Source organism: Nyctereutes procyonoides, unplaced genomic scaffold, assembly GCF_905146905.1.
Source record: "Nyctereutes procyonoides isolate TBG_1078 unplaced genomic scaffold, NYPRO_anot_genome, whole genome shotgun sequence".
NCBI lineage: Eukaryota > Metazoa > Chordata > Mammalia > Carnivora > Canidae > Nyctereutes > Nyctereutes procyonoides.
The window spans coordinates 6,832,804-6,855,739 of NW_026575131.1; the positions used below are offsets into that span (position 1 = coordinate 6,832,804).

General features: G+C 39.8%; 1 protein-coding gene across 5 annotated transcripts in view; it reads left to right on the top strand.

Annotated features, from left to right (window-relative positions):
• VGLL4 (vestigial like family member 4) overlaps positions 1 to 22,936 on the top strand; it is a 166,140-nt gene that overhangs the window by 70,997 nt on the left and 72,207 nt on the right. The window contains exon 1 of one of the 5 annotated variants that reach the window (XM_055343144.1): positions 9,994 to 10,673. The exons of the other annotated variants lie outside the window; for them this stretch is intronic. Coding sequence (XP_055199119.1) covers positions 10,592 to 10,673 — 82 coding nt within the window. The 5' untranslated portion in view covers positions 9,994 to 10,591. Of the gene's footprint in view, positions 1 to 9,993; positions 10,674 to 22,936 lie in introns of those variants that run through there. 5 annotated transcript variants of the gene reach the window in all.

Below are 22,936 nucleotides of genomic sequence, written 5' to 3' on the forward strand. Positions count from 1 at the left end.
CATTTTATGTTTTTTTTTTTTTTTTGAAGTACATATATTTGTGCTAAAATTCTACACTAGAGTAAGTAATCTAGTAAAACTTAATAGAAGTTAAGAGTGTTTTGGGGAACCTGGCTGGCCAAGTCTGTAAAGCATGCAACTCTCCATCTTCAGGTCATGGATTGATAGGAGCTTCATGTTGATTGTAGAGATTACTTAAAAATAAAATCATAAAAAAAAAAAAAGAAGAAGAAGAAGAAGTCGAAGGGCGTCTGGGTGGCTCAGGCAGTTAGGCCTATACCTTCAGTTCAGGTCATAATCCTGCGCCCTCAGCCAGGAGCCTGCTTCTCCCTTTCCCTCTGCCCTTCCGTTGCTTGCACTCTCTCTCTCTCTCTCTCTCTCTTGCCTTTTCTTCTCTCTCTCTCAAATAAATAAATAATTTTAAAAAGTTGAATATTTTAACTTAGAGATGGTACTATTTTATAAACAAAGAAGTCAAGATAGGGCAGCCCCGGTGGCGCAGCAGTTTGGCGCCGCCTGCAGCCTGGAGTGTGACCCTGGAGACCCGGGATCGAGTCCCATGTCGGGCTCCCTGCATGGAGCCTGCTTCTCCCTCTGCCTGTGTCTCTGCCTCTGCCTCTCTGTGTCTATGAGTAAATAAATAAAAACTTAAAATATATAAAACAAGGGAGACTATGAGATAATATATGTATCTCTCTCCCACCAGTTTATAAAGACTGCTTTTGCACACAAAGGTCTTCAACAACATGGCTGTTGAACTAAATAAGATACCTAAACAATTTTCAAATGCTTCCAGTATCAATGAGGTGAACCTACATATCTATCAGGTTTCCTATCTTAACTGCATTTTCTTTCGAGGAAATAATTCCTAAATATATAATAAAATATTGCTTATTTTTCTAACTTGGAGTTGCTCATCATAGAATGATAAAAAATATATACTATTTTGCAAACTTTTTTTTAAGATTTTATTTATTCATGAGAGACACAGAGAAAGAGACAGAGAGAGAGAGAGAGAGAGAGAGAGAGAGGCAGAGACACAGGAAGAGGGAGAAGTAGGCCCCACGCAAGGGAGCCTGATGTGGGACTCGATCCCAGGACTCCAGGATCAGGCCTTAGGCTGAAGGCAGGCGCTAAACTGCTGAACCACCCCGGGATCCCCGTCAACTTTTTCACAAAAGTAAATACTATTGAGCTGTATATCTTGACTTCTTTTTTTTTTTTTAAGTTTTTATTTATTTACTCATAGACACAGAGAGAGAGGCAGAGACACAGGCAGAGGGAGAAGCAGGCTCCATGCAGGGAGCCCAATGTGGGACTCGATCCTGGAACCCGGAATCATGTCCTGAGCCGAAAGCAGATGCTCAACTGCTGAGCCACCCAGGTGTCCCGTCTCCCTTGTTTTAGAATTAAGTGCGGTATATCTGTTTTTTTAAAACAGATTTTATTTATTTATTAGAGAGAACATGAGTAAAGGGGTGAGACAAAGGAAGAGGGAGAATTAGACTCCCTTTGAGCAGGGAGCCTGGTGCTGCGTTGGATCCCAGGACCCTGAGATTATGACCTGAGCTGAAGGCAGATGCTTAACCAACTGAGCCACCTGGGCACCCCAAGTGCAGTATATCTAAAATACAGATTATAGAGATTAATCCTAGCTAATGGGGTTCTTGAAGAAGTTGGGGTTTTAGCTAGGCTTTGAGGAGCCACAGAACTTTGCATTCTGAACAATACTTAACGGAAAAGAAAGTTTGGTTTCTTAAGTCTTTTTTCTTGACACTCAATCTAGATGTTCATTTAATCCCTTTTCTGTGCTTTCCTTCTTACAACCTTTGTCTTAGTAATTAGTATTATTAGATAAAAAAAAGGAAATGTGCCTTGCCCAAGAAAATGTATGAACATCATCATTGTTACTCTTGCTATGGTTCATATTATACTGAGGAATGTACTTGTAAATGACAGTGGATTCTAGAGATGCTTTTAAATATTGTTATACAGCCAACTTCTTGTTCAACTAAAACTTTAGGTCAAGGTATAGTCAAACTTACTTTCTTCCTTTGATTAGGTCTGTTTTGATTATTATTCATATATTAGGTTGAAGTGATTTAAAAAAGATAAACGTGTGATAAGGAGAAAACTTTAAAAGCATTAACTAAGTATCTAGCTTACATAAAATCCTAGGGAAAAGAGAGCAGTTCAATCCATTAAAGGAACTCAATAACGTAGTAGGGTTATTTATATTTCCCAGTGTCTTTGAAGAGATTATTGTTAGACTTAACATTAAAATATTCACTTCTCGGGGATCCCTGGGTGGCTCAGCGGTTTACTGCCTTCAACCCAGGCGTGATCCTGGGGTCCCGGGATTGAGTCCCACGTCGGGCTTCCTGCATGGAGCCTGCTTCTCCCTCTGCCTGTGTCTCTGCCTCTGTCTCTCTCTCTCTGTCTCTCATGAATAAATAAATAAAACCTTTAAAAAATAAAATATTCACTTCTCGGAGTGTCTGGATGGCTCAGGCAGTTAAGCGTCCGACTCTTGATTTCAGCTCAGGTCATGACCCCAGGGTTGTGAGATTGAGCCCAGTGTTGGGGCCTGCTTGGGATTCTCTCTCTCTCCCTCTCTCTGTCCCTCTGCACCCTCCCCGCCAAAAAAGAAAGAAAGACAGGGAGGGGGGAAGAAAGGAAGGAAAGAAGAAAAGAAAAAAGTCTCTTCTTCATATACATACCTCAATGTTTATAACAACATTATTTACAATAACCAAACTGTGGAAGTAGCCCAAGTGTCCATCAACTGATGAATAAAGAAGATATGGTGTGTATACATACATACATACATACAGTGGAATAGTATTCTACCATAAAAATGATGAAATCTTGCCATTTGCAACAACATGGATGGAGCTAGAGAGTAAGTATAATGCTAAGCAAAATCAGTCAGAGAAAGACAAATACTGTATGATTTCACTCGTGTAGAATTTAAGAAACAAAACAAGCGAAGGAGCAAAGCAAGAAACAGTCTCAACTACAGAGAACAAACTGATGGTTATTAGAGGGCAGGTGAGTGGGGGGATGGATTAAATAGGTGATGGAGGTTAAGGGGGACACTTGTGATGAGCACCAGGTGTTGTATGGAAGCGTTGAATCACTGTATTGTACACCTGAAACTAACATTACTGTGTATCTTAAGTAACATTCCATTTAACTTAAATTTTTAACTTAAAAAATTCCCTTCTCTGCACATGCTCTAATGAGAGCTTTTTGTTTTTAAAAAAGTGTCTGGAGAGTGAATTTGATCTTCTAGCTTTTATCAAGCAGGTCACGGTTCCGATGTTCTGTTCTAAATTGGTAGTCAATTGTCTAGCAAACTGAATAGTTGAATCTAGTAATCAGCCTGGGGTCCTATCATCGTTTGGCCATCATTATTCCACAGAGATGCCGAGATGCTGTCATAGTGAACATGTATGGAGCACTTACTGTGTGCAGTGGGGAGGTTTATACCAAGAACTGAAACTCTGTTTTCTTTTTCTCCAGAAAAAAGAGAGGTCTTGGGGAATTGATACTGATAAGTGAAATAATTAGTAAACAATAGAGGACAGCATGTGCATACATATCCACCTGCTCTGAAAGTTTAAAGTACAGGGAGATTCTCTTTATAGTCCCTTTAGGACACATTTGAAAAAAACATCATAAATATCTTTGAGTCTTACAAAGGTCTAAATAAATGTTTGGAATCTTTAGTTGTTAAATCTAAATCAGAAAGATATATTATGGTATTTAAAAATAAGATACATATGGTCCCCTGTTCATGCCTTACCAGGGGATATTTTCTCATGTGCCTGCTTGTTAATAAGTGAGGAATCTCCTTCACCCTCACCTTGATTATGTATGGCATATACTCTTTGTAGGTTAATTAGAAATACAGAAAAATGTCAAAAATGCCCACTACTCAAATATGTAGGCACTGTTACTTTGGTATTATTATTATTATTTATTTATTCATGAGACACACACACAGAGAGAGAGGCAGAGACACAGGCAGAGGGAGAAGCAGGCTCCATGCAGGGAACCTGACATGGGACTCGATCTCGGGTCTCCAGGATCACACCCTGGGCCGAAGGCAGGTGCTAAAGTGCTGAGCCACCTGGGCTGCCCTATTTTGGTATTCTTTATAGTGTTTTTAATACATGTGCAAACTTTTTTCCTATATATGTGTACATACTCAGTATAGAAGCAAAATTGGTGTAGTACACTATGTACACTATATATTACTGTTATTTTTTTAATTTTTATTTTTTTAATTTTTATTTAAATATTTTATTTATTCATGAGAGACACAGGGAGAGGGAGAGGCAGAGACACAGGCAGAGGGAGAAGCCAGCTCCATGCAGGAAGCCCAAAGTGGGACTCGATCCTGGGTCTCCAGGTTCGTGCCCTGGGCTGAAGGTGGTGCTAAACCACTAAGCCATCGAGGGTGCCCCTGTTATATTCTATTTTGATTATATTCATTTAACATTTGTAGTACTATTATCATACAGAACATAGTATAGCCTTTCCTCATGTCATATTTTTGAAGGAATTATAATAACTATAATATTTTGTTATTAATATATTGCATTTTTTTGTTATTGTTTTTTAGAGAGCAACAGATAGAGAGCTGAGTAGAGGGGCAGAGGGAGAGACAGAAAGAGAGAGAGAGGGAGAATCAGGCTCTGCACTCAGTGTGGAGCCCAGCGCAGGGCTCGATCTCACGACCCTGAGATCATGACCTGAGCTGAAATCAAGAGTCATACACTTACCTGACTGAGCCACCCAGGTGCTCCAATATACTGTAGTTTTAATGCAGTCTCTTTGGACTTTTAAGTATTCAAGTTTTCAGCATTATAAGTAAAAGGTTGGTAAGCATCCTCATGTAACTCTTTGATGAAATCTTAGTATTTCCTTAAGACAGAGGTCTAGAAGTAGAGTCTAGTGTGAGGAAAGGAATATGAACATTTTTGACACTACAAATAACTTGATATAAATGCCATACTGCTTTGTGGAAAGGCATTATATGGGGGGTGGCTCAATCCTTGAGCATCCAACTCTTTTTTTTTTTAAATTTTTGTTTATTTATGATAGTCACACACAGAGAGAAAGGGGCAGAGGGCGAAGCAGGCTCCATGCACCGGGAGCCCGACGTGGGATTCGATCCCGGGTCTCCAGGGCCGCGCCCCGGGCCAAAGGCAGGCGCCAAACCGCTGCACCACCCAGGGATCCCCGAGCATCCAACTCTTGATTTCAGCTGAGGCGGGTCACGATCCCAGGGTCTTGGGAGCGAGCTCTGCATCAGGCTGTCTGCTCAGGAGTGAGTCTGCTTCTCTTTTTCCTTCGTTGATCTCTCTCTCTCTCTCTCTCTCTCAAATAAATGGAAAAAATTCTTAAAAACAAAAAAGAGGAAAGGCATTATCTGTTAACATGTCACTAGCAGTGAACACAAATTGTACTAGGATCTCACCTTACCAGCGCATTTAATAAGATTGAAAAGTCTTTGTTGTAGTTAATTTGGCAGATGCAAAATCACTTACTTTTTTAAAATTTGTATTTTTCTTAAGGATTATTTACTTGAGAGAGAGAGAGAGAGAGCAGGGGGAGGGGTGAACAGAGAGGGAGAAGCAGGCTTCCTGCTGAGCATGGAGTCTAACTTGGGACTCCGTCCCAGTACCCCAGGATCATGACTTGAGCTGAAATCGGATGCTTAACCTACTGAGCCACTCAGGCGCCCTAAAAATTTGAATTTCTTTATTAATAAAGTTGAATAGTTTTTCAAAAATATATTGACCATTCACTTCTTCCATTCTTTAAAAAATATTTAGATTCTTTTATTTCTTTCTACCTTTTTTTTTTTTTTTTTTTTTTTTTTATGATAGGCACACAGTGAGAGAGAGAGAGAGAGGCAGAGACACAGGCAGAGGGAGAAGCAGGCTCCATACACCGGGAGCCTGACGTGGGACTCGATCCCGGGTCTCCAGGATCGCGCCCTGGGCCAAAGGCAGGCGCAAACCGCTGCGCCACCCAGGGATCCCCTTCTTTCTACTTTTAAATGTTCTTTATAGATCAGAAACATTTATCCTTCATTGACCATAATGTATGTTACAAATATATTCTTCTGTTTGTTTTTTTTACTTGGTTTTATGGTTTTTATATGTACAAACACCTAAAACTTGTATAGTCAAAGTCTTCAGTGTTTTCCTCTGTATTTTCTTTCTTTAAGGGGTTTTTTTGTTTTGTTTTGTATTTTCAGCCTTAGAAAATGTTTCCCTGTTCCAGATTAGTCTGAACATATTACAGTTTTTAAAGTTTTTCAGTAAAAATTTTATTGCATTATTTGTATCATGCTACTTATTCTGTACCCACTTCTACCTCCAAAATGTTCTTTGCTTTATGTTTTAAATATCTGATAGCTCAAATTTCTTCATTGTTTTTTAAAAAAGTAAATTTCCTACTTGATTTTTTTTTTTTGTGGATAAAATATAGAATAGTCTTTCCCATTTCTTAAAAACAATCATGTTGGTACTTCAATTATGAATATATCATTAGCCTGTGAATGAACTTGAGAAGCATTGACATTTTCCAGGATTCAGATTTGTAAACTGAGTATGCCAACTATAACTTGAGGTGCGTTCAGAATCCAGATGAATGTTCCTCAAATGTGAGGACTTGTGGTTCCCAAAAGATGTCTACAGAAACCAATCTGGAAAACGCTAGGTATTCCAGTTTGTGCTGGGGCAGGAGGCTGGATAGAGAATATTGCTGTGAGATGTTTTAATCATCTTACTGATTTTAATTCACCAAATATTCACTGATGGCCTACCTAATGCGTCAGGCTTAGGCCAGACTGACCTTGAAGAAATGAAGAAGGTATAGTCCTTGCTCTTTCTTTCTTTCTTTTTTTTTTTTAAAGATTTTATTTATTTTTTCATGAGAGACACAGAGAGGCAGAGACATAGGCAGAGGGAGAAGCAGGCTCCTCCTGGGGACCCCGATATGGGACTCCATCCCGGGACCCCAGGATCAGGACCTGAGCCGAAGGCAGATGCTCAACTGCTGAGCCACCAGGTGCCTCTGTAGTCCTTGCTCTTAAAGTCTAAACTTGGGGGCAGCCCGGGTGGCTCAGCAGTTTATCACCACCTTCAGTCCAGGGCGTGATCCCGGAGTCTCAGAATCGAGTCCCAGGATTGAGTCCCATGTCAGGCTCCCTGCATGGAGCCTGCTTCTCTATCTGCCTCTCTCTCTCTCTCTCTCTCTCTCTCTCTCTCTGTCTCTGTCTCTATGAATAAATAAAATAAATCTTAAAAAAAAAAAGTCTAGACTTGGTTAGGATCAAAGCATATATCTGGAAAAATGATAGTGAGGAGCAGGGAACAAGGAGGTAGACAGACAAGAGCTATAGGACTGTCCACACAGATGATTGCCACTCAGAAACTAAGAACCACATTCTTTTTTTTTTAAGATTTTATTTATTTGACAGAGAAAGAGCACAAGCAGGAGGAGTGGGAGAGGGAGGAGCAGGCTCCCCACTGAGCAGGGATCCCAATGCAGGACTCAGTCCTGGGACCCTGGGATCATGACCTGAGCCAAAGGCAAATGCTTGACTGAGCCACCCAGGTGCCCCTGAGAACCACATTCCAAGTGACATAGCATCATTTAGGGAAAATTACGAAGTACTCATATTTTTATAACTATATTGTTTGAATATGGTTAAGTCACTTTATTTAAAGGTTTTATTTATTTATTAATGAGAGACACAGAGAGAGTCAGAGACATAGATGGAGGGAGAAGCAGGCTCCTCACAGGGAACCCGATGTGAGACTCCATCCCAGAACCCCGGGATCACGACCTGAGCCAAAGGTAGATGCTCAATCACTGAGCCACCCAGGCGCCCCTAAATCACTATATTTTTAAAAAGAGAACTCTTTCTTCCTCAAAATAAGTATATAAAATGAAGTATCTTAAGGGAGGTAATTTTTTTTTTCCCTCTTGGATAAAAGCAATGGTTTTCAACCTTGATTGCTTATTAAAATCACCTGGGACTCTTAAAAATGATACTGATCCTGGGTCTCACCTCCTCAGGTTAGTTTGAGCTACCTCAGCATCAGGATTTTTTTAAACGTCTGCATTGATTTTTATGTGCAGCCAACTTTCTCCCATAGGGACATGTTAATGAGTCATCATGTTTTCTGTTTGAGATCTTATGTCAAAGAACAGCAGAGTAATTATACTCCAAAACTACCATTTGAATTTGAATGTGGTGCTTAAAGATATTAAGATTGTTTGAAATGCAATAATCTAGTGTATTGTAGATGCTATTAGAGCTTTCTTCTGACCTTCCCTGCCAAATACCATTATTTTAATTATAATTGATGGTATATATATATATATATATATATATATATATATATTTCTGTACAGCTTATTCACTATCTAGAATATGTAACCCAATGTTAATAAATACCCTTATGAATGAAAGCTTGTGAAATCTTGATTTTTCTGTTGCCTACTTCACCCGCTGCTATCCAGTGATGGCAGTAGTATTGGGTGTTTTGTTAATCTTCTAATAAGATCTGATTAGAACAATTTGCTGTGAACATCTGTCATCCAAAATGCAACTACTGATGGATTTTAAAAATCCCCTGAAATTATTTATTCAGCTCTGTAGAATATTAAAATTTCAGGTCTTGATCTACAGTATGACACTCCTTGATATTTTCTTAATCTCCAAATAGCATATATTCATATCAATATACAGACCCTTCCCGTGGTGAATTATTAGTCAATTTATGGTGCCAAAAGCTAGCTACAGCCTGCAAAGATAAAACAGTTTCCTCCCTCTGTTTGCTAGTGTGCTCTTTGTGCGCTTAAAGGCTCTGGACATTCAGTGATGTACTCATCAGTAAACAGCTTTTGGGTACCTACTTGTACAAGATACTGGAGATAAGAAGTTTAAGGGTTTTATTTTTTATTTATTTTTATTTTTTAAAGATTTATTTATTTATTTATTTATTTATTTATTTATTTATTTATTTATTTATTTATTTATGAGAGAAAGAGAGAGAGAGAGAGAGAGAGAGAGAGAGAGAGGCAGAGACACAGGAGGAGGGAGAAGCAGGCTCCACGCCAGGAGCCTGATGTGGGACTCGATCCCGGGACTCCAGGATCACGCCCGGGGCCAAAGGCAGGCGCTAAACCGCTGAGCCACCCAGGGATCCCCAGTTTAAGGGTTTTAAAGGAACAGTATAGGAACAGCATAGCAACATGCTACTGGCCCCTAATAAATAGATGAAACAGCTTTCATATGTGCCGAATGAAAATGCCTTTATTCTCCTCATGCCCCGTCATTTCAAATAGGCTTTTGGTCTTCCTTGCTTAAACCACTTTCTCTGTTTTCTCTTTTTTTCTCTCTTTCCCTCCTTTTTTTCTTTAAGGAAAATTATTAGGGGAAAAAATACCCTAAAAGTAGTTTTACCAACTATTTTGGGGTCCTGGGTCAGTCATTTAATCCCTCTGAGCCTCAGTTTTCTCTGCTGTAAAAAAGTGATACCATCTCCGCCCCGTTCATGTCATGAGGAGCAGGAGAGAAGTTCTACGTAACATTCAGATCAAAATTTGAGACATACAGCCTGAAGTGGAGAAGTGTAAAAGGACATCATAAACCAATTTTTAAAAGAAACAAAAAAACCTTCCAAATAACGCATGGTATATGTACCACGGCAAACGCAGCAGCGTGGGTTCCCGAATCCCCACGGTGAAGACACAGCCAAGGTTAAATTCTGTGGAAGTTTGCTTCCATGATGGATTTTTTTTTTTTTTTTTTTTTTTTTTTTTTACACTTTTTTACTCAGCTCCCGAAACAGAAACTTCCTGGGTTTTCTCTCCCCTCCTAGGGTTCTTGCAGTGGCAGGGCTGCTTCCTGTCCAGAGCAGCTCTGCCGCGGCCCCTCTGTTCAGACTCTCCACCTCCTCTTTCTCTTTCTTTCAAGCACTTAATACATTTGGAGACTGATCTTGTGCAGAAAATATCCCTGACATTTGAGGAGCTGCGGGGCTCAGTGAGCATGCTCCGTGGCCCGCGGCGGGGAGAGGAAGCTCGCTCGCATTCGAGTCATACCAAGCATAGCCAGCATGTCAGCGCAGTTCCCTTGCAGCGGGCTGTGAGGAGGGCGAGCGTGGCTTTGTCCGAGGAAATGTGCTTCGTGGTCTTCGTCTTCACCCCTTCTTTACTTCGGAGGAAGACCTGCAAAGACTTCTGAAACGGTTTTTAAGTGCTCGATCGAGGATACAAAACCTGTACTGTCTACAAATAAGCCCTCAAAGGGTTTCTGTGTGACTTTGATTTTTTTGGTGGCGTGTTTTTGTTTTCTCTTTTCTTTTTTCTTCTTCTTCTTCTTTTTTTTTTTTTTTTTTTTTTACTTTTCATACTTTGTTTTGATCGTCTGAGGCTGGGCCTCGCTGTCTTTGTGAAGTTTGAGAAGAGCCAGGAGCTACTCAGTAATAATTGATTTTTGAAACCTACTCTTTGGGGGCGGAAAGCAAAGAGCTGGTTTTCTGTGCTAGCCCAATAAATGCTATTTATGAAGATGGACCTGTTGAACTACCAGTACTTGGACAAGATGAACAACAATATCGGCATTCTGTGCTACGAAGGTAGAGGTTCTGTTCTAGAAATTGCTCTCCTATTGCTTTTGTTAAGGCCACTCCTCCTTTAGGGTTCTGAATGCCTTCTGTGTATTTTGTTCTCTTTCTTGGGATTTTAGGGTGCTTTGAAAGGCGAGTATTTATTATGCACTATTTTCAATACAAAGTTTGCTGTTTCTATCTTAGCTTTCAGGGTTACAGTGGGGGAGGGAAGGCAGTGAAATATAAACTGTTAAAAGTTTCCCTTTTGCTTGCAACATATTAACTCTTCAAAATTTTTAACTCTTGATAATATGATTATTTTTGTTTTCTGCTGGTGCTCTCTTTAGAGGAAGAACTTCTAGGATCAGGAAAAGTTAAAGGAGTTGGTCACCCCCACCCCCCCCACCCCCCACCCCCACCCCGCTCTGATACTTATTTTAAACATACACTATCTACAGTATTCATGTTGTATTCCAGTCAGTGCTTTGGATTTTCATGTAGAGGGGAACAGAAAGTTACAGTGAGTTTTTGTTTTCAGGAGCTATTGTCCCAAACAATGAAGAATTTTTCTATTCAGTTTGGGGGACTGGAAGGGCACCCATGTCACAAAGCACAGACTGGCTCTTTGTCTGATTTCCCATTTCCTGTACTGCTCTAGAGAGTTCTGACATTGAAGGATGTTCCCTCCACACTCCGGTCCCTTGTGGAAGTGATTGCACAACACACTAACCAGAAAGCTAAATTGAAAGAAAAGAAAGAAAGAAAGAAAGAAAGAAAGAAAGAAAGAAAGAAAGAAAGAAAGAAAGAAAGAAAGAAAGAAAGAAACCTACTCAGAATTCTTGTTTATCACCTCCTGCTAAACCATGAGGTGTTTCCCCACTGCCTTGTAGCATTTCAAGCTGCCTCTGTTGGTAGGAAGAAGAGAAAAAGCGATTTCTTGATCTGTTGGAACATTATCTACGTGCAATTTGAAAAAGTGGAAATGGCCTGGGTTTGAGTGGCCGGAGAGGCATCTCCGGGAGAATTCAGCTTGGCAGGAGGGGCGCTTTTTGTTGTAACCAAATACAAATCGAGGAGGAGACATCTCCTTTCTGATTCAGTAGGAGTTTCCATGTTTTCCCTTAATAGTGAACTGAACGTTTCTTTTGAAAAAGAAACTAAACTTGTATTTTTCATGTAAAATTTTCAGGCCTGTTACCTAGTCAGTTGAAAACTTACCCTTTCCCCTTCAAGGAACATAAAATCTCATTCATACTGTTTTTTATTTCACTCAGGTTAAGGATCTCATACTTAAAAATTTTTTTCTAAAAAGTTATACGTATTTAAACTCCTGCTTGTTCCACTAATGAGAATTTTGGTGATTGCTTTCTTTGAATCTGCTGTTTTTAACTATCGTGTTACTTCTGAAACCACTCATTTAAAAAAAGGCAGACTTCTTCAGGATGGTGGAAGTAGTGAGTGACTGGGCTCATTTCTTGTGAAATTAATATACCGCAGTTTTTAAAAACGTCTTTTTTTCAGTGATCAAGAAATCACAAAGTCTTAAGGCAATATCTGTTGGCTTCTCTTTGTCATTGTGTAATATGATATTCTCAAACCAAACCAAAACAAAATAAAACATAACGATCCCCTTAAGAGAGGGATAGAGGGATTGCTAGGAAATTGATACCACATTACTTTTCTACGTCTTTAGTTGGGGGTGGTGAGGAAAGGCTTATGGAAAGCTCCACCAGGTTGATTTGTTGTTCTGTAGTCTGTAATATACTTGAGAGTAGTCTACTTGAAGCTTCCCTCTTTTGGGGGGAGGAAGAAACTTTGATTTTGAAAGTTGAGTAGATATGTAGGATGATTTGCTATAGTTTGTTTGGTTTAAACATCTGCTGCTATTTTCCTTACTACAAAAGTTAACGTTATATTAACACCAAAATAAATACACAGGAAATGAAGAAAAGCACAGCAAAACTTGAGTGGTGTTTTTAGTGGGTTGTTTATGTACTGGTGGTTTTCTTAGTATAAACACTGCACACATCTGCTCTGAACTCAAAAGGGTGTTTTGAGGATGGGCATAAATCTCAGATGGGAACTTTTTTTTTTTTCTTTTTTGTAAGAAAAGTTGGAACCATTGCTATTTCTTTAAATCCAGTACTTTGGAAATATTCATATTAAACATAGCAGCTCACCAGCATTCCAGGGAAGTTATTTGGAAAATGGAATGTACAGTTGGTAGGCAGCATTTGATTTCATTTACGGCACAGGCAGGTTTTGCATCTCTTAAGAATAAGGGGCAATTTAATTTTCTGAGGTTTTAGTTTTAAAAATTAAGATGCGGATGGTTATTCTTATTCTCTAGGTTATACCAAATTCCTTAGTTGTATTGTACACTGCTGTACTCTGCAAAATAAACCATGTGTCTGCACTGTCATTTCTTCAGTTTCTGTGGCAACATATACACAAATAGATCATTTTTAGCCAATTATTTTGTAGCATGCAGGGCCTTCCTAAAGTCCTACAGTTAGATGTCTCTAAATGGCTCAAATATGGACACTGCTTGGTGACTGCTCTCTGGCACCTGACTTTCACCATAGTAGCCTGGAAGCATAATTGAAAAAGCAAATAAAGGAAAAAATTAACTTCAGATAGGTTTGGGGTGAGACCCATTGGATAGGAGAAGGAGAAGATTGGCAAAGGGCAGAAAGAATCTGGCTAATTTCTGGAAACCAATTACCTTCATTGGTAATGAACAAATTAGTAGAACTCTGCTTGTGTTAATGAGTCTGTTCAAAAACCTTATGGTTTATTACCACACTCAACAGTTTACCAGCTAATCACTCATGATCCTACTGAATGTTCAAGTTATACCCACTTGAACCCCAATTTTGCCTGTATCTCCATGAAAGGGTCATAGGCTAACCTCAGCCTTCAATTTTCCCTAGTGAATTCCTGAGAATATTCCACTAGTAGATTGGAAGCCTCATGAAGGCAGGGCATTTTTTCTTGGTCACCACTGTATCCTGGCGTCCTGACACCGTGCCTGATTTGGCTCCCAGGAAGTAGCTGACTCAAAAAAAAAAAAAAAAATCCATGAAATCTCTCCAGTGGCAGCGTAGTCACTATTGTATAATTTAGTACTTTGTTATATATATCTTATATTCCTTATCTAATTATTGCAGAGCTGTACAGGGCTTTAGGTATATCTTAGACATTTGACTTTTTTTTTTTTTTTTTGCCAGGGAAACTGAGGCCCAGAGAGTTAAATTGTTCAAGTTTATTCAGAAAGTTTGTAGCAGAAATGAGTTGTTGTGAGGGCTCAGTGGTTTTGATTAGTCTCTGCTTTTTCTGTAGCATTACTGCCTCTCCACAATCATTTTATGTCTTGTCTCCTTAATTATTAGCTCCTTGATGATAGGGACCATGCTCTGTAGTGCAGACCCTCCCAGCTCCCAGCATGAGGATGACATCTTAGATTACAAGTTCATGGTGAGCCTGTCCTGGAGTCCTCATTGCTTTGAAGCCAGTTGCTGGCCTAGGTTCCCAGGCTGTTGTGATGTCAGGAAAGAGAGTAATGAGAACTGTAGGTGACCAGCCTTGTTGGAATTCGTTCTCCCTGCTGCTCTGGCACTTAGAGATTTTCTTTACTTTTTTTCTGATTGTGCAGAGGAGGAGGCCCTGGGTAATGCCAGTTCACAAAGAGTGTTTTCCCAAGGGAGTAGAGAACTGGTTAGACCATTGATTTTTCTCAAGATGGCTGATGGTTATATTTACATAATTACGTGGTGCTGAAAACATAGGTCCTAATAAATGTGCTCATGGTTGGCTATGGCTTTAAGCTGCTGTTAGTGATACTTTAATTATGGGTTAAGAGCCATTAGTGTGTAATTTGGTAGAAGAATTCTCCCCTTTTAATTTAATAGTGCGATTTATATTGGGAGAAAGTAAGAATAAATTGCATATTGTGATCATCTGAAAGCTTAAGAGAGGAGTGTTCTAAGTTCCTCACATTTTGAGCTCTTCATTGTTTTAGAACATAATTATCACTTATTTCATCACAGGCTACACTTAAATTAATTTTCTGGAATTGAAAGGAAAATGCACACGAGTTGTTGTGTGAGACTGTGCCAGAGATGGGAGCAAGGTTGGGTGACGGATTTCTTTTGTTTTCTGCCAGTCTAACTAGCAGCAGTTTAGCATTCTTTGTCTAATGAGTTCAGAGGCATCAGGAAACTTAGAGCACTGGGTACTATTAAGGTGAAAAGGCCACAGAGCAGAGCCATTTGAGCCCGCCTATGTTCCCCAGCCCTGCATATATCAAGTGACCAGCTCTTGATCCAGGGATGTATTCTGAAGTAGAACATCTGCAACTGTTTTGCTGTGGAAATTCATTTTACTTCAGCATTTTGTTTGCAGGAGAGGGTCCAGAGTGAGGAGAGGGAGAGGGACAGAAGAGAGGTAAAGGGGAGGGAAGAGGGGAAGAGAGGGATGGGGAAGGAGAGGCAGGGAGGGGAGGGGGGAGGAGGCGGCCCAGAGGAGCCTGATGAGTAAAACATGCCCAGGTGAGCCCAAGAGATCTCCTGCAAGAGATCTGGCCAGTTTGTATTTCTTCTAATTACAGTTTGTGAAGGGAAGGTGTGATTATATCCTCCTTCCTTCCAGTTCCCCACCCTTGTTTCTCTCCCGTCCTCTGGAAGGATTATTTTACTTGGCTGTTTATCTCTTGGAGCCTACACATGGCTTTGTTTTGGAAGGCAGATTTCTCTTCCTTCCTTCCTCCTTCCCTTCCCTATTGTCTGCATGGCCTTCTATTCCTAGGGTGTTGGGATTTGTTGCTGTAAGGATTTTTTTAAACACACCATAAGATACAAAAAAAAAAAAAAAAAAAAAAAAAATCTCCCTGGCATGTAAGATTCAAAACCTCTCAATATAGCCTCTCAGTATAGCCTTGTTCTGCTCAATTGTTGCAGAAAACTTGGTTTTGTCTGAAGAAATTAGATCCAGACTTAGCACGTCTGCATGTATACAGATATGTAAAACTAGTCTTACCAGGGATTGTTTCTGGTTATATCTGTTTTATCTCCGTATCTGAACATTTATTCAGTGACTGTTCATGTAAATGGTATTTCTGTATTGCATATTGAGCTCATTGGAAGTATTCTCTAGCCTTGCTGATCAACATCAGTTTGTCCTACAGACTAGTCCCTCTCCCTCATGTTTTTTTTTTTTTTTTTAAGATTTTATTTTTAAGTAAACTCTATACTCAAGGTGGGGCTCAAACCTAAAATCTGGAGATCAAGAGTTGCACGCTCCACTGACTGAATCAGCCAGACGCCCAATCCCTCTTTTATTTCTTAATGAACTCCTATCAACCACCCCACCCCCACCCCCCAGCCTGAAAATGATTTTATTTTCTCCATTTGTTCTCTTTTTGCTTTCCGGAATGTTACATGTTCTGCTAAGTTCTAAGGAATCCTTTCCATCAGTTTGCTTTGTTATCTTGCCTTCTTTTCTGCACGTTCCCCTCCTTTTTTAAAAGAATGGTATAGATTGGTACATTATTGGGGTATTACAGAATATGTTTAAATCCTAACAATGTGAATTACTACTAGTTGAAAGAATGCATATTTACCCTCAATAAAGTAGATAATTTATTCTTCAAGTTATCTTTAATTTGTTGCTAATTTATATGATCTTTCTGAACTCTTACTATTTTATTTGTTTACAAAGAAGTCTGTAAGGTGCATCTGGGTGGCTTAGTCAGTTAACCATCTGCCTTTGGCTGAGGTCATGGTCCCAGGGTCCTGGGATTGAGCCCCATGTCAAGCTCCCTGCTCTGTGGGGAGTCCACTTCTCCCTCTATCTCTGTGCTTCCCCTCTACTATGTCCCCCCCCTCTCATAAATAAATAAATAAACAAAAATAAATAAATAAAATTTTAAGTTTTAAAAAAATTTTAAATTTTTAAAAAAGGAAGTCTGTAAACATAACAAACAAATATATCAGTAAATGATCACAGAAAACTCAATCCAGTCCTTTTCCCACCCAGTATCCATTCTCTTAAAAGTATATAGAATGCCTGTGTTCTTCTGGAGTGTATTTAAGTCTGGGGTCGTCCCTCTGTCTCTTAACATTTTTTATTATGAAATATGTCATGTGTACATAAACATGCATAAAACATATGTGTGGTTTAAAAACGAACAACCTTATAATCACCACCAGGTCAGGAAATAATAAATCACCTCCTTCAAGTGTTCTTTCCTTTTCAAATTCCTCCTCTCCCCAAGAGGTCATCATAATTGTAACATGTCTGTTGTTTATACCTTTACTATCTGTGTGCAGTTCTAAATAATTAACTTAGTTTTGTCTGTTTTTCCTTTTTCTTTTTTTGAGCCCTATACTGAAATTATTTTCTGTGCCCTCTTTTGTGTCTTGCTTATGAGGTTTTTTTTTTTTTGTAGTGGAGATGTCTTTTCCATATGAAGCCAGCTTATCTTCAAGTGTGGGAAATCTTGGCTGTGGAATATGTGTGGACGCCCCAGCATCCTTCTCATTCACTTGCTGCTCACTGTCTACTAAACATAGCTGGTGACCCTTTGGTCTGAACTTTTTTTTTTCAGCCTGTGTTTTGTTCACAGTCTACCTCACCTGTTAAAAGCCTTCTACCATCCATGCTGTAATGGGAAATTGTATGTGTGAGAATTTCTGCACGGTTTTGGAGAGTGCAAAGTGGGGGACCTTGAGGAGATACATAGCTTAATTAGGATCTGAACAACGACTTTCGTTCTGCATTAATAAGCAATTTGCTTAAAGGCTGAGACTTGTTACAAGTCAACTTTGTTACAGTGCCAGATTTCTTTGGATGTTAATCCAGGGACTTTTAGATACACAGAAAAAGCTTAAGTTGTTCCAGTATTCAAACAATACTCTACATTGTAGAGAGATGGCTGTCCGAGGGCAACAAAGATCTGAAACAATAGTCTGCATTATGCACCATCTAACTTTATGAATGAAAAAGAATCATCCATATGTATTGCTCCTGATTATTTTATATCTGTTTTGCATGAAAATAGTTGCCTGTTAATTGTTCTTGGCTAATGATTCGATTTTAATAGAGTGAATTCCAGAATTTAATGATTTGTTGCAGATCCATTCTGCCAAGCAATTTAGCAAAGTTGTTTACACTACCCCAAATCCAGCTGGACAGAGTGAGCCTGTGCTTCTTCCCTGATAACAGTTGAGGGAGTGATGAGTGCAAATTTCTGGACATCCGCGCCCCCCCCCCCTTTTGAAAACAAACATGTCTTCCGTTATGTGGCAGCACTATTAACATGGCAAGGGATTAATTTAAAATTTTATTTTAATGTCAGCAGCTCTTTCAGGTACCCATTTTCTCTCATTCTTACTCTGTGTGTCCTCTTAAGTGATTGCTTTTTTTTCTGATGAGTAATTGATAAACTATTGGCTGACCCCACAGAGAACTCTTGTTTTATTTCCCTGCTGAAAAGCTTTGACCTCTTTGCCAGTCTTTAAAATCACCCATTAGAGGGCTTTGAGCAGCTTTATTAAAGGAATATGCAATAGCAGCTGTATCAGGCTCTAAGTTCTATTGAGCAGAGAGCAAAAGAAATGAAAAACAGTAGCCATTCTCAGGATAAAACCCATAAAAAGTTTTCTAGCACCGTTTTTACTGAATTCAAAATTGGGAACAATTACCACTGCTTTCTGGAGATCACGATGGGAGCCCTTATTCTCTGAGAGGCCATATACCAGTAAAAGATGACTGATGTTGGTAGGGGGGAGGTGGAGTGGAGTTCTAGAACAAACAGCAGACATCAAACGTGGCTCTTGGTATCCAGTAATAAATGTGATACACATACATACTGTGCTTGGTTCTGTATTTTGTTCAACACAGAGGGGGAGAGGGTCTTCTCAGAGAGCCGGAAGAGAGCTTATGTATCCTTTAAGGAGAAAATAGAACCACCACATCTTGTTTTTTCCATCTGCAGACTTTTCCAAATCCAAATCCTTTTTTAAAAAAAATTTTATTTATTTATTTGAGAGAGTGAGGATGGGCAGCCCTGGTGGCACAGCGGTTTAACGCCACCTGCAGCCCAGAGCGTGATCCTGGAGACCCGGGATTGAGTCCCATGTCAGGCTCTCTGTATGGTGCCTGCTTCTCCCTCTGCCTGTGTCTCTGCCTGCCTCTCTCTCTCTCTGAATGAATAAAATAAAATCTTTAAAAAAAAAGAAAAAAAAGAGAGAGAGAGTGAGGATGAGAGAGATCACAAAGGGAGAGGGAGGAGCAGACTCCCTGCTAAGCAGACAGCCCAATGCGGGGCTTGATCCTCAGGACCCAGAGATCATGACCTGAACCGAAGGCAGATGCTCAATTGACTGAACCCCCTAGGTGCCCCCAACTTCATCCTTCTTCTCTTTCCCTTAGGCTCAGTGAAAGGCTAATTCTTCTATTGGTGCTTACCAGTAGAAGGGTCCCAGCCTTTCTGGCCTCAGGGACTTACGTATGATCTGTTTTCTGATTTCCTCTTCTTCCTCCCCTGGTTCTTTATCTTCATCTTCTACTTATGCACACAAGTCTTTCCCACCTGTAAAACAAAACCAAATTCATCTCTAAATCTTACCTGTGCCCCTGCTCCCACCCTCATTGCAGCTATTAGACTTTTTTCTTTGCCATCCAAGTTCTTGGGAGAATATGGTCAACTTATTTCTACTTCCCTTCTGCCCAATCTTTCCTCAATCCACTGGCATCTCATTTCATCTCATTTTGCTCCTACAACTCTAAAGTTGTTCTGGATGAAGCCACTAAGTGATATATATCCTAATGGAAAGTTCAGTGGACACCTTTTAGTCCTTACCTAATTGAATCTCCTAGTTACCACTTGGTGTGGACTCCTTCCAAAATTGTAAACTTCTTACATTCCTTGGCTCAAATACTTTTTGAGTATGTACTCTTTTGGGAATGAGGTGCTGGTGAGCAACATCGACAGGGGCTTTATGGAGCTCCTGGTGTTGGTAGGAGGGCATGAAAAAGCAAGACAGGCTGATAAACATTCAAAACAAACAAACTGGTTGCAGCTTGAGAACAGATTGGAAGGGAAGAAGGAGAGAATGTAGAAATAGAGAATGTGAACATGCTGCGATGGTTTAAGCAAGAGATGGTGGTGACCTAAATTGTGGTGGTGGTCATGGAAAAGGAGAGGAGTAGTTGAACTAAGAAATATTTAGGGAGAAAACTGACAGGACATGGTGAGAGCCTGGAGCAGAGGATGGGGGAGAGGACATAGAAGACATGGAGAGTGCCTCCTAGGTTTCTAGCTTGTCTGGGTGAGGGGAGGGGGCCATTTGCTGAGATGAGAAACGCAGGGAGAGGATTGGGTTCTGGGATGAGATCATGAGTTTAGTTTTGGATATGTTGAGTTTGAAGGAACTTTGAAATTTCAAAGAAGAGCTAAACATTACAGGATTAGATATATGAGTCTAGAGCTCAGACAAGAGGCCAGGGCTGGCAATATTCTTTTGGGATAGAGCATAAGTGAAGCTCTAGCCAAGAATGGTCACTGAGGAACAAAGGACAGAATGAGAAGTTGAAGAGGTTCTAGGAACTCTTCTAGTTAGTTAGGTCTCCCTCAATTTTCCTCTTTATTCCTAAAATAACTCCATAACTGACCCCTGCTTCTAATCTTGTTCCCTTCTTGGCCTTTATACATAATATTACCAGAGTGCCATCCCTTATTTACTGTGTCTTATTTACTGTTTACCTATGCACCCTGTAGTCCAGATATATCAATATACAATACTGTATACAATATGTAGGGATCCCTGGGTGGCGCAGCGGTTTGGCGCCTGCCTTTGGCCCAGGGCGCGATCCTGGAGACCCGGGATCGAATCCCACATCGGGCTCCCGGTGCATGGAGCCTGCTTCTCCCTCTGCCTGTGTCTCTGCCTCTCTCTCTCTCTCTGACTATCATAAATTAAAAAAAAAAAAAGAGTGTATACAATATGTATACAATATATACTTTTGACGCTCAGACAACATAAGAGTTAGGGGTGCCTGCCTGCCTGCCGCCCCCCATGCACTTGAAAACATGTGTATGACTTCTGATTTCCCCCAAACTTAACTAATAATAGCTTACTGTTGGCTGGAAGCCTTATTGATAATAAAACACAGAGTGATTAATGTATATTTTTGTATGTTATATGTATTATATACTGTATTCATTCTTACAATAAAGTCAGCTAGAGAAAAGCAAATGTTAGTAAGAAAACCGTAAGGAAGAGGAAGTACATTTATAGTACTGTTACGTATTTTCTGGGAACAAGCTGCATACAAGTGGACCTGAGCAGTTCAAACCCATGTTGTTCAAGGGTCAGCTGTATTTCCTTTGAGGGAACCGTGACCTATCTCTGAAGTTCATCCCCGTCTCCCACTCTTTGTCTTGACTTCTATTTATCCCTCTCAAGTGCAGAGACTTCTAGAAAGTGACCCTTCTCACTCTTCCTTTTTAGCTGAATTAGGTGTTGTGTTGTATTTTCATAGCATGCTATGCATGCTTTTGTCAGAGAATTTATCTCACTATGTTATGTACTTCTCTGTCTGACTTTCTGTAAGATCTGGGAGGGCTAGGACTTTGTCTTTTATCTCTTTGTTCTTAGCACCAAGCATCATCCCGTCTGCTTAGGTATGCATCTACTCCAGTGTCTTTTTATTAAAGAGAGAAACATTGAAATTTTGTGTGATTAATCCAGGGATAGTCAGTTACTTGGTAACACAAGAGAGTGGAATGGCAGCTGGCAAAGGAGGGATAAAAAGAAGGGAGGAAGAAAGAAAACTGTTTAAGGCTTTTTCTGAAGAGAAACATTGGAAGTGGACTAGTTGGTTGTAAATGATTGTTTTCTAGTTACTGCACTCTGGATGGTCTATTAAATAAATAACTGAACATTTATGGGAAAATGCTTAATACCTGTTGTGTGCCAGGTACTATTTTATGTGCTGGGGATATAGCTGTTAACAAAACAAGCAGCAACATCCTCGGATTTTGGGGCCTACATTCTAGCAGGGGAGATGGACCATGAACAGGTATATAAATAAAGGAGATAATTACAGCTTATGAACAGTGTCATTATTAACAGGTTGATGTCTCTTAGCTGATCTGCTGTTTAGAATAGTTGTATCCGTACTTCAAAAGTGACTGCTTTTATTTTGAAGCTTCAAAGCATATATTTGAGTGGATGGTTATTTCCCCCATGATATTGTGAAGGATTTAAAAGGATATCTAGGAAACTTTTAGAAAATTTTCTTTGAAATATTAGAAGTTGAATCTTTTGCCTGGTTTTTAAACTATGGTCAGAGAGTCAGACTGCCTTACTCCATTGTACCTGGTTTTTATATTGGGAACTAACATTTACTGTAGTATTAACACGGTTTTCTTTTTCTTTCTTTCTTTCTTTTTTTTTTTTTTTTAAAGATCAATTTTTGTTTGGGTCCTAAGAGGAATAGAATATATTTAGAGGGATCCCTGGGTGGCACAGAGGTTTGGTGCCTGCCTTTGGCCCAGGGCGCGATCCTGGAGACCTGGGATCGAATCCCACGTCGGGCTCCCTGTGCATGGAGCCTGCTTCTCCCTCTGCCTATGTCTCTGCCTCTTTCTCTCTCTCTCTCTCTCTCTCTCTCTCTCTGTGTGTGTGTGTGTGTGTGTGACTATCATAAAATAAATAAAAATTAAAAAAAATAAAAAGAATATATTTAGAATAAAAAAGTCAGTGAATTTTGGGACACCTGGGTGGCTCACTCAATTAAGCATCTGACTCTTGATTTTGGTTCAAGTCATGATTTCAGGGTTGTGAGATCGAGTGCTGCATCACACTGAGCTTGGAGCCTGCTTGAGATTCTTTCTCTCTCCCTTTCCCTCTGCCTCTCTCCTCCCTTTCTCTCTCTCTCTCTCTCTCTCTCTCAAAAAAAAAAAAAAAGAAATATATTGGTGAGTTTTAAAAAGGCTCAATAAATCATATGTTTTTCTTAAACTACTCTGGTCAGACCTTTAAAGTTACTGCCCTGAATACAATAGATCCTACAAACCTCAGGGGGAGTTTTTCTTGTGAGCTCTAATTTTGTGATAAGAGTATCTGGGGAGGTCTAGATGAAATGCAAACCTGGGCTTCTTATGGATAATGGACTACTGAGGTGTTCCACCTGTTTGGTTTCTTTCTTTGTTTTTATTGAGGTATAATTGATGGTGGTGAAATCTTAAGGGCATGGCTTATAATGATTTTTTTCCCATTTAT